Source organism: Euprymna scolopes, chromosome 1 (assembly GCF_053919585.1).
Source record: "Euprymna scolopes isolate OS-2025 chromosome 1, ASM5391958v1, whole genome shotgun sequence".
Taxonomy (NCBI): Eukaryota; Metazoa; Mollusca; class Cephalopoda; order Sepiida; family Sepiolidae; genus Euprymna; species Euprymna scolopes.
This window is the reverse complement of record NC_136482.1, coordinates 12236671-12249062: the sequence shown is the minus strand read 5'-3', so window position 1 is coordinate 12249062 and position 12392 is coordinate 12236671. Positions and strand designations below refer to the sequence as shown.

General features: G+C 36.9%; 1 protein-coding gene across 1 annotated transcript in view; it reads right to left on the bottom strand.

Annotated features, from left to right (window-relative positions):
• The window catches only part of LOC145278944 (solute carrier family 60 member 1-like), a 527103-nt gene that overhangs the window by 56332 nt on the left and 458379 nt on the right, over window positions 1–12392 (bottom strand). The window contains exon 3 of the mRNA XM_080130701.1: window positions 7075–7305. Coding sequence (XP_079986827.1) covers window positions 7075–7305 — 231 coding nt within the window. The remainder of the gene's footprint in view (window positions 1–7074; window positions 7306–12392) is intronic.

Genomic DNA, 12392 nt, shown 5'->3' with positions numbered 1-12392 from the left:
ACTTAATTATACATACGAAATACACCATAACTTAAAATGTACCTCCAGTTACACCCTGAGTGTACTGCACCTACACCTTAACCTTCGTAAACCTAAATATACAGTGACTGGGCTAAATTTCTTAGCTCCATTCCTAATACCTACTCAAACTATAACGTTATCCTGAACCTAAACTAACATAAAGTTAAAAAAGAAAAAATGGAAAAACCTCAGGTAAGAGTCCTAATCCGCACTAATGCTTTTCTAACAAGCCTCCCCACAAAACCGCTTCCACTGCATGCCCCTAAATCACTTTGAGGAGTGTTACTATTCATTAGATATATAACCTCTACAAACAAACCCTGTAACATTAACTAACCATGCGGGGTCGCAGAAATACCTGGATTAGGACCCAGGCGCGGAGCAAACCCTCTCAGGGCTGATGGAGCCAGTAGATCTTCCCAGATCACCCGTCTAGGAGAAGGAAAACTCTGAAACTAAACCAAAGGGGAGGGAGGCCTCTCCAGTCTTGGACGACAACCTTCCTAGAGCTGGTGACTCAAACAAATTACCGATCTGCAAACCTAAATTGCTTAAGGAGTAGATAGGCCCTGTCTATCGCCGGCTTCCATACTCCTTTGACTATTAGTCAGGCGCAGAGACACTATCACAAGTGAATCGACAAAACACTTAGTGGTAGATCTTGTTTCTTGTCTAGGGCATTGAATGCCGTTCCCCCACTCCCGACACATCCCATCCCTCATAACTGGGCACTTGGGAGTGCTTGAGTACCACGCATGTCTGTGCAATTAGATTGGGGTGATCCTCTTCTGATGGGCTGAGGGTACTGGATTGACAGTTCCTGGCTGCTGTTTCCGACTGGTAGTACAGGCGCTTTAACTCTTTGTTAGCTCTTAGAGCGGCTGCTCCATCAACAGTTGTATAATATCGGGATGTCGCGCATAGAAAGGGACCCTGCACTCATCCCCGATGGGCTTTCCCGAGGCCACAGTCCTAGTTGGAGAAGGTCAGCAAATGGTTTACTTGTGCTGCATGTCTGATACATTGCATAACCTCTTGTTCAGCTCCCCCTCACCTAACTGAAACTCTTTAAAAACATGATGACAGTACAATAAAAAAATAAGCTTAAACCAGGCCTAGGGACAAACAAATCCAACTCGCCTCCTCCCTTGAGGCTTGCATTCACTAACATCCGTGGGCTTAGAACTAATTTAGCTGATGTTGAAGCATTTCTCCTAACAAATACCCCGGATATCTTAGCACTAAGCGAGACTAACCTACACTCCTCCATCCTCTCTAACTACTTTAACATGCCTGCCTATCTCCCACTCTGCCGTAAGGACTCTGACAGACATATGCACGGACTTGGAGTCTACATTCGTAACACCCTGCCCCTGACTAGAGAAACAAACCCAGAAACGGACGATCAAGCCTTTATGTGCTTTAGACTAAACATATAACACAACATGAGCTACTTTTATTTCCTCTACCTCTCTCCCTCGACCAAGGACTGCACCATAATAAACAAAGTCTCTGACAGTATAGACACAGCACTCTCCTTTGACACTAGCGCACAAGTATATATTTGGTGCCTTTTATGTTCACCACAAAAACTGGCTTGGTTCTCTACTCACACAGATGCAGCGGGCAGCACAACACATAGTTTTGCTATATCTCACTCCCTATCACAAATGGTTACGTTTCCAACCTGTTTCCCTGACCAGCAAGAACAACACGCATCACTTCTAGATCTGTTTCTGACTACAGTTCCCGAGGATTGTACAACAAATGCTGACAGCCCACTTGGGAACGCTGACAATGCAGTGATAATGGTAGACATCGCCCTAAATTCTAGACCCAAAACTGAAGAGCCAGTGCTCAAAACAACGAGATATTATAAAAAGGCTGACTGGAAAGCCATCAGAGATCTTATCAGAGATGCCCCATGGGGAAATGTTTTTTCTCTTCCTGCTGAACAGTGCGCAAATGAGACCACTGAATGGTTCAAAACAGCAATGGAAGCACATGTTCCCATGCGGAAATTTTATAGCAAGTCCTACTCTCCCCAATGGTTTATTTACACTTGCGCAACTGCCATTGCTCAAAGGCAGCATGCATACCGCAGATTTAACCGGCATAAGTCCAGTTCAAACAAACAGAAGTATATAGAAGCTAGAAGTAACGTTAAGAAAGAAATAGCCACAGCTAAGATAGAATTTACCGAAACCACTAAAAAACGTATCGAAGTACAAAAATCAGGAAATCGTGACTTCTGGAAAATCTACAACAGTGTAGTAAATAATGGGCAATCAACAATTCCCCCGCTAACCAACAATCACGAGGTTGTTTGCTCAGCAACCGACAAGGCTAATATGCTTGCCAGCCGGTTTGCCTCGAACACCACACTGGACCCTACCAACCACCCCCTGCCTGACTTTCCTTTGCGGACAGACGCCACGCTAGACGATCTAAAAATAACCCCTGCTCAGGTACACGCTATCATAAAAAACCTTGACACTTCAAAAGCATGTGGACCTGATCTCATTCCCACTGTGCCATTAAAAAACTGCTCAGCCGAAGTAGTTCCAGTTCTCTCCAAACTATAACAAATGCCTTAATGAATCTTGCTTTCCGGGCTGTTGGAAAACTGCCTCTGTGGTACCAATATTCAAGAATTCTGGTGAAAGAACTGACCCATCAAATTATCGCCCCATTAGCCTCCTCCCACTTTTCGCCAAAATATTTGAGACCATAATTAACCATTTTCTAGTCCGGCAGCTTAGAGTGTGATATAAATGCGGGAGTGCCTCAGGGGTCTATCCTTGGACCTCTATTGTTCCTAATATTTATTAACCTCCCCGACAAAACTGCCTCTGAGATGGGTATATATGCTGATGATACTACACTCTATAACAGGCATGACAGGAAAACAAATGAACAAATATCTAAAGAAATGGCAAAAACACTAGAGGATGACCTCCAATCACTAGTGGAATGAGGGCATAAATGGATGGTCACATTCAATGCTGCCAAGACTAAACTGGTTTCCTTCAATAATTACAAGAAACCTTCTCTGCCACCAATAGCAATGGCCAGTGACTTCCTGTCTGAGAGTACATCTTTCAAACTGCTTGGCCTAACGTTCACAGGAAACATGAGTTGGAACAATTATATTGAAAACATTGCCAGGCCCGCTGCGAAAAAGGTAGGCTCTCTCTACCGTGCTCGAAAACTACTGACACCTGAAAGTATCCTGTACCTCTATAAGGCCACTATTCGCCCATGTATGGAGTATTGTTGTCACATTTGGGCTGATGCATCTCTCGCTCCTAGACAAGGTTAAAAAAAAGTCGCCAATCTGATAAGCCCTGAACTGGCATCTAAGCTTCAGCCTCTGTCCCATTGACGAAACGTTGCATTCCTCTGCCTGTTCTACAAGTATTTTAATGTTGAATGCTCTGACGAACTGCAGACACTTGTGCCCCCACGACGTAGACACCTTCGACAAACCCGACAGGCAGCTAAATCCCACTCCCACACAGTAGAGATCCCTAGATGTAAAAGATGTTTCTACTCCAGTAGTTTCTTCCCTAGAACCGCTAGACTCTGGAATTCCATTCTAAGTTCCTGCTTCCCTAACTGTACTGACATGCAGAAGTTCAAGTGCAACGTGAACCGACATCTTGCTGCCCAAATCCCAACATAGTACCCCAGTAGTTGCTTCCCCTGATAGTAGCCCCCTACACCAAAGTGGCAATGCGCCTTGTTTGGGGTGAAAATGTAAAAAAAAAAAAAATGACAGATGTTGCAGATGATAGACGCTTGGCCAAAGGACGAAAAGGTGAGAAAACAGAGCTGAAAGCATATCTGGCCAGGGTCTGACCACCCAGGAGATAGTTTTCTTTGTTTGAAAAATCAAATGCGTCATTGAGCGGGAAAGTCACGTTTAGATCGGCTTTTTTTGTGCGGTTAATGCCTCGAATTATCAACCTAAGGGCGGTCGAATAGCGACTACTAACAAAATGCTAGAATCAGTCAATTGTGAAAAAATCCAGGTGGGTGAAAGAGGTTATAATAGCCACCCTTTCGAAGTTAGAGGAGGAGGAGGAGGAGGAGGAGGAGGAAGAAGAAGAAGAAGAAGAGGAGTAAAATTGAAATTGGAAAGGTAAGTCGATTTTTCTAAGAGCTGCCGAGCAATTCAGTCGGTGTGTATCGTTGGGTTGGTTGAATCTTTTGGGACTCTCAGCCAAAACACCATGCAATGAGATATGTGATTCAGTTCGATTAGGCAAAAATCTGCAAGTCTGTTAATCCACCTTAGGAGTACGAATACCACTTGTAATCTCTAAAGAAATAAACATTATTATTTATTAAAGAACTGGTATAATTCCGCGGCACAACGAATACGACGATCACGGCGGGTGCAGTGCACGTTCATATCTGTAAACGATAATTCCTATTTAGTCGATAGACCTTGATATATACTACCATTCCAAGTCAGAGTCAAACTATAACAAATGGTAACTTAAGATTTCATCCAATTTTGAATATTCTAACTTTACCATCAGATGCAGTTTTGTGTCACATCCAAAGGTAGAGGGAAGTTAGATAAGGTTTTGAAATAGGATAAGCAACGTTTGTCCATAAAAAGAGAAAAGTACTTTTTCGCGTATTCTTGTTTCACAACTGGCCACTACACATATTAATTATTATATACGACTCTTTTTTGTCTTATGTTGCCAACAAGACTAGCCATATACTTAAGTTCGATGGATCATTTGAGCACAACAGAAAGGTTGATAGAACAACCGATCGAAACGAGTGTAGTTACATTCTTACCAACACAAAACCTGATAGATAACCGAATACATATTTAGGCACTATATATGAATGTTACATAACGAATTAGCAAGACCGGTATCCCGTCGTTGCCCTGGGAGATCGAAAAATATTAAAGTTTACAACCTATTTGATTCTTTTTTCATGTTTGTTTTACTTCATTGGACTTTTGATTAAGATCAAAGTGTGCTTGTTTTCTGTCTGAAAATGATGCACTTTACCCTAGTCAAATAAATGCGTTACCCCCTTATTAATAGAAATTCTCCAAAATGCCGACTCCCCACTTTCATTTTTTGCCTTTGACCTCTCCCAAATTGCATTTATTTTGGAAAGATATCACCCATCCTCCAAATTCCGTGCCTCTTTTCATTATTCTCACACTTAGATACAACTGAACAAAGTGGAAAACAGTGCACTGTCTATTATTTCGAAAGGGCTGGAAGTAAGAGAGAGAGAGAGAGAGAGAGAGAGAGAGAGAGAGAGAGAGAGAGACAGACAGACAGACAGAGAGAGAGAGAGAGATGGTATACGTAGATAAACAAAGACAGGTCAGCTACACCCGTGCTGTACGTAATAGCGAAATCATACGTTTTGCTATAAATTTAAACAGAATAAGAAGAAGAAAGAAGGTAGGAGGGAAATAGAAAGGAGATAGATAGATAACAGAAAGCCAGAAAAAGGGGCAATTGTAAAATAGAGACCGTTATAATAAAAATATGGCAAGTCAGCTACATACTTGATAAAATCGATAGTGCTGTGAAAACCGAACGTTTATTTAGCTTTTAAATTGCTGGTGAGCATTGTTTGTTTAACTATTAAAATAAGTTTTGAATAAAAGTCGTTCAATTTTTAAATTTGATCAATGAAAACGAAATTAGAAATGTTTACGTGCGGTGAATAGATTGTGAAAATATAAACTATTCAATGAAAGCTGTTCATTGTCATATTGGTTTTCTGAAGAATACGATTGTTCATATTTTCAGTGATCTTGTCTTTTTTCCTTAACATAGGTATCTCCAAATTAAATCACTTTTAAAGTAGCGCATGGTCGACATTTTGATCAAGTTTGGTACGATTTGTCAAGCGATGTGGATGCTAGGGGCACAAAGATATAAATAGTGAGAAACTGAAATGAAAGCAAATGATATCTGACCAGGCTGACATGTTGAATGTTGTTTCCTGTTATAAAAAAGCATGCATCCAATTTAGAAAAATTGGGAGTTGAAATTCCGTCAGAATTTCGATCATAACCAAACTTCCATGGTCAAGGTAATATGAGATGTAGACTTCATTAGTTGCAATATGGACTAAGCAACGAATCTCTATGCTGAATAGAATCAAAGTTATCGCCAAAAGTGTAATATTTTTACCTTTTCCATGGCCTTAACATCTAAAAATAAAATGAGTTCTATTGTCTAAAATAGTTCAATTGTACAATAGTGACACTTCACATTTTGATGATCAGACATTATTTGTATCGATATGAAACAAAGCTGTAATTTAATTAATGATGCCATGAAAATCGAATGTTAATTCAGTGTTGTAATCACTGGTAGGCACTGTTTTGATAATTTAAAAAATGTTTTCCATAAAAAGCGTTCAAGTTTGAACTATAAATGATAAATTATTAAAGTATAAAATATTTAATGAAATATTTTTATTGTCATATTGGTTTTAAATATTGTCATGAAAAATTAAAAAATTAAACGTTAATGTTTTTATCGGATTGTGTTTTTTATTAATTTTTAAATAAAGTCGTTCAAATTTGAATATCAGATTAAATTGTTTATGTAAGATGAATAATCGATTGTTAATAAATTCAAATAATTGAATTCATAAAAAACAACCCCCCCCCAAAAAAAACTGACAAAACAAAAATAAATATTAAAAAGTTTTTTGTGGATTTATTTGTTTTCGGGGGAAAATTGTATTAGGCTTAAAAAGAAATACTACTGTTTAGATTTTTCAAGAGCATTTTTTCCAGTTATTTTCACTTTGCCCCTTCACATAGGCATCTTAAAGTTGGATTAATTCTAAGATTGTAATCGATATTTTCACTACGTTTGGTGACGATTGGTCAAGCGATTTGGAGGATACGCTGTACAAAAAAAAAAACAAATCAAAATAGTTTTAATAAGACACCTGAAAACATAACCTCCTTGGCAAAGGTACACACATCTAAAAAAAGAATGTTGGCCAAATATGTATGTAAAAGAAAGAACTGCTATTACTTACTTGTATAGTTCCGATGATGTAAAAAGCGGATTTGAGCCTGCTTTCGTGTTGGAGGGTGGCCAGTCTTGTAGGAGAGGGTGGCACGGTAATGTCTTCGCGGATACTGCTTGAAACGTTTGTTTTCTGCGTGGAGTAGCCGTCGATGTAGGGCGTACAGTCGACATTCAGCAGAAAAGGTTCTGCCACCATCGGAGTGATGAAGGCTCCTAGCCCATAGCAGAAATGTAAAGCCTAGGATATGAGAGAAAAAGAGGGGGAAAATATAAAATCAGAACAAAGCTTTGTTAGTTATATTTACAGTTAATGGGATGGTTACCAAAAACTAAACACCACATCGATATATAAAAACAACAGGTAACACGAATACAATGTATTTTAGTCTGGCGACTCCTTAAGAGGACAAAATATTAAAAAAATTGTGTAGCTTAATTCCCATATATTTTCATAACTTAATAATATATATTTATGAACATACTAATTAATATACATATCATTTAGTAAATTATGAAACTATATGGTAATAAATGTACATATTAAGAATTAAAGATCTACTTAAAGCTGAAGATATAAAAATAGGTTCGACTGACTTTTACTTCTTTTTCGTTTATTCTGTTTTATATACGGATAACATATCCTTTTTGTGAATGTGTAAACTTAAGGTATTTTTCTGACATTGGTCCTTGAGATTTTTTTACGCAGAATGAATTTTCAAATATAACTGGCTAGTTAGAATTAAACATCGATCTTGTTGACGCATTGGTATTTGTGTTTTTTAAAATCCATCACGATAACTGCATGTTAGATAATTACATGGACCATTTTGGATACAGAATAGAAGCGGCATTCCTACGTCTGAAAAAGAAAAGCTCACGGGAATATCAGATTTACAAGCGGTTCCCAGTTGCGTATTTTCTCATCACGGGAAGTATTTTGCAGTTTTGCAGTGAGGTGTTGACGTTCTCCTACATATTCGGCCTTGTATTTTCAAATGGTCACCCATCTGGTACTGACAAGGCTTAGTGTCACTTAATATTCAGTGTGTCAACGTGATCATACCATATGCGATTTTGGCTAAAACATAAATAATATTTTTCCAACAAGTTCTTGTCTGTAAAACAGTGATTTCTAACGGTTATAATATTCCAATCTAATAAACTGTCTTTATAAGTCATCAGATGTTATTCCAATCCATTCATTATTTTCAATAGTCTCATAATATTCACTATCATCCAATTTTCAGTCCATGTCATTAAACTTTATACTTGAGTGGCTTTCAATCTTGATAAATGATGATGCATTGTTAAGAAAACAAAAGAACTATTACTGAGGTGACCTTATTTTAACGTATGCATACATGGAGTATTTTTATATTTTTATTTTTAGGCTTAGTTTAGTTTTTATTGAACTATTTTATTTTTCCTATTGCTATCCTAAAGTTAAATTTATTATTATTATTATTATTATTATTATTATTATTATTATTATTATTATTCAGTTGTTTGCTATTTAACTTCTATAGTTTAGTATATATATATATGTCCTTCTCATTAATCTTTGTCATCGAAGGTCATGGCTTTGATAAGTAAAATAGTAAAAAAAGCATATATCGCCGTATGAAATATATAAGAGGAAAATGGTTTCATATTTGGAATAACATTATAAATGGTAAAAATATATTGCTTTTGTAAAGTTTGGCTTATCTGAAAAAGGCATACGATATACCGAAACGTCATATTGAACGAATAAAGCCTGTTTTCATAGACATTTTTAGAATACGAATAAACTATAGTAATTGCTATATTAAATATACATAAAACTGAATGGGCTTAAAGTAATTATGCATATGTGAGTATGTGTGTGTACATGTGTATGTGTGTTTTTAACACCAAAATATACATTCCGTGACCTGAGGAAATCAATGAAACACACACATTAACTTTTCTGCAATTATGATAAACCACACACAGACACGCATATCTGGAGAATCAAAAAGGAAAAACCAAAATTATTTATATATTCATCAACAGTTCGTCTCTATTTCAAAACACCCTCAGGATAATTCATTTAAAGTAATAAAATACAAGCACAATATTTGAAAATATTTGTTTCATTTGTGATGTGAATATAATATTTGTATTCTATTTTGAAACTAAAAATAACCGTTGGAATTCAAAATGTGTCATGCGTTCATGACATGGAATGATTGATTCTTTTCAAATGACACATAGTTGTTAGAATAAAACACGTGGTGCAAATTTTTTTTCGAACGATATATAATCAACATTATGAGAACTATTTTCGATATTTTTAAACGTTGAAGCAAAATAAAATGATCTGCGATGTGCAATTAATAGAAATTCGTAACGAACGTCCGTTCTGGTCGTAGATTGTCCATTTGATAAGAATGAACGCAAGTCAACGTTGCTTTTACTCCCTCTGATTTTAAAATGAAATTTTGCTTTTATGTTGAGATGGAAACACCTAGTGTTATCACAAGAATAGGAGAGAATCGATTTCATTTTATTGCGGAAGGTGGTTATCGATATTTTCGATTCTCAATTATCTTCCAGCCTCAGACCAAATAAAGTGCTATCAATGGTTATTTGGGTCACGATACACTAATTACATGATATAGATGTATGATTGATGCGAAATTAGGGCCATCAGTACGTTACACTGAAACACATGCGTTGCAAATCATAAAATAAGCGTAATAAAGTAATGAATGGCCGACCCCAGGTTTTCAAGAATATTCATTTGGAGTTCTCACTTTTGGTTTCCTAACAATGCATTATAATTTATCAAGGTCGAAAGCCACTCGAGTACAAAGTTTAATGACATAGACTGAAATTTGAATGATAGTGAATATTATGAGACGATTGAAAATAATGAATGGAGTGGAATAACATTTTATGACTTATAAAGATGGTTCATGAGAAATTTTTAATAAAATTAGATTGGAATTATATATAATATTATAGCCGTTGGGGAGGCAATCTTATGGAACCTATTCTACAGGTGATAAATTCTTGGAAAAACATTATTTATGTTCTATCCAAAACCGTATATGGCATAATCACATTGGCACACTAAATGTTAAGTTACGTTGAGCCTGATCAGTACCAAATGGGTGACCATTTGGAAATACAAGGCTGCATATGTAAGAGAACGTCAACACTTCACTACAAGAGCTGCAAAATACCTAACGTTGTCATTTCCCGTGACGAGAATATATGCAACTGGAAACCGCTTGTAAATGTGATACACTCGTGAAGCTTTCTCCTTAGTTGGAAGGAATGTCACTTCGGTTTTGTATCCAAAGTGGTTCACGTAATTATCTAACATGCAGTTATCGTGACGGATTTTAAAAGACACAAACACCAATGCATCAACAGAATCAATGTTTAATTCTAACTAGTCAGTTATATTTCTTCATTCTGTTAAAAAGAAATCTCACGTCACAATGTCAGAAAAATGTCTAAAGTACTTGATGTTATTACTCAAACAAATCGTGGACATAAAAATGAGTGCCGCATAAACTCACGTAATACATGTTTGTTTCCTAAGTCGTTCAGTATCCTAAAGCATAAAAAAGCAAAATTAAACAGTCACTACTGTGGGGTATATGGTTAGAAAAGAAGAAGAAAAAAACATACCGGGCGTATCTGCATCGTTCTTTGGGAAAGAAGAAGGAAAGGATGGCCAGCGCATTTGTATACGCGAAGGGCATATTGGGAAGGCAGAGCATGATGGGAGAAGCTATTTTTTCCCTGTCTTCCTTTTTTTTTCTAGATAGGAAGATATAAAAGCTGGGAAAAATTCCCTGGGGGAGCAGAGAGAAAAGAGTCGTGAACATCTTCTCTTGAAAAGAATTTCGTATTGCTGACGTTCGGATTATGCGGTGTGAAATTGGTGGCGAGAGGCCAGGTGTGGTCGATTGGAAAAGAAGAGGGCAGAAACGTGCTGTTGTCGAGAGTGACTCACTCCTTCCCGAACTCCAGAACTGAATCCTGATTATAACCCTAGAGCTACTCATCAATTAATATACTTTTGTTGTATTGGAATATATTAATATCTAATTTATCTCCCCTTAATTATACTGAGCAACAGAAACTAAAAAATATATAAAATTTATAAACCAAATATATATGTCTATTCTGGCTAAGTTCAAACCCAGCGGATTCTATACTCACGACCTTCTTATTCGCATAACATTAACTCTGGCGCCATTCTTGTCATGGTCCCTTTTCTAATGGCAGCATTATACCTCTAAAACTTCAACAACAAAATTAATCACATTAATCACAAACTCGAATATCTATAGTTATTTGTTTACTTGATAATGAATGTTCTTAATTGATTGTATTAATAAGATAATTAATTTTTTGTTTACTTTGTAATTATTTTTGAAATTTGTATCATATTAAGTTTTCCTTCGTACGCGTGTTCTTGAAACTCGTCTCTGTGATAATCTCTATTTATATATAAACGACACTTTGTCTGTGTGTGCGTATGAGTTCGTTCCCTATGGACTCGGAAACGGCTGGGCCGAGTTTCGAAATTTCGCACAAATGTACGCTATGTCTGTGAAAGGGTTCTAAGGTAGGCTTTGTATTGGAAAGCCTCCGATAAGTATCAAAAATCAATTATAAACATCCGATAAAGAAAGAACAGTTCGATTTTTTACAAAAGTTAACACTCTGATGCAACTTTATATCACAAACGCATTTAAGAAGTTTTATCACCGCACAAGTTGTAAGGGTCGGCGAATAAAATCAACAGTAGGCTATTTGATAAGACAGGGTTGCATGCGAAATGATTATTTCTGTTTAGAACGCAATTGAAGCATTTTAAACTTTAATCCAAGCTATTATATGACAATAATTTTATGAAATCAACAACAGATTCTCTACAGTGCAATGTAGAATACAATTTATTGTGCACTAATTCACTGTAAAGAAAAATGTGAAACCTTCTCCCTGTAGGACCCCGACTAAAGCAGGCAATTAATCAATTTAATTGAAAAATGGGCATTATAAACGATTGCGATGACAATAAAAATATTGAAAGTGTGGAACGTTCGTTGATCCTAATTAAATCCCGAGCCACGATGGGTTTTCCTGTAAGTAATATTTTTCATTACATATTCACCCCAAACAAGGCACGTTGCCACTTTTGGTGTAGGGGGCTACTATCAGGGACATAATCTACTGTGGAACAATTACATCGAGAGCATTGCCAGGGCCGCTTCGAGGAAGGTGGGCTCTCTCTACCGTGCTAGAAAACTTCTAACACCCGAAAGTATCCTGTACCTCTAC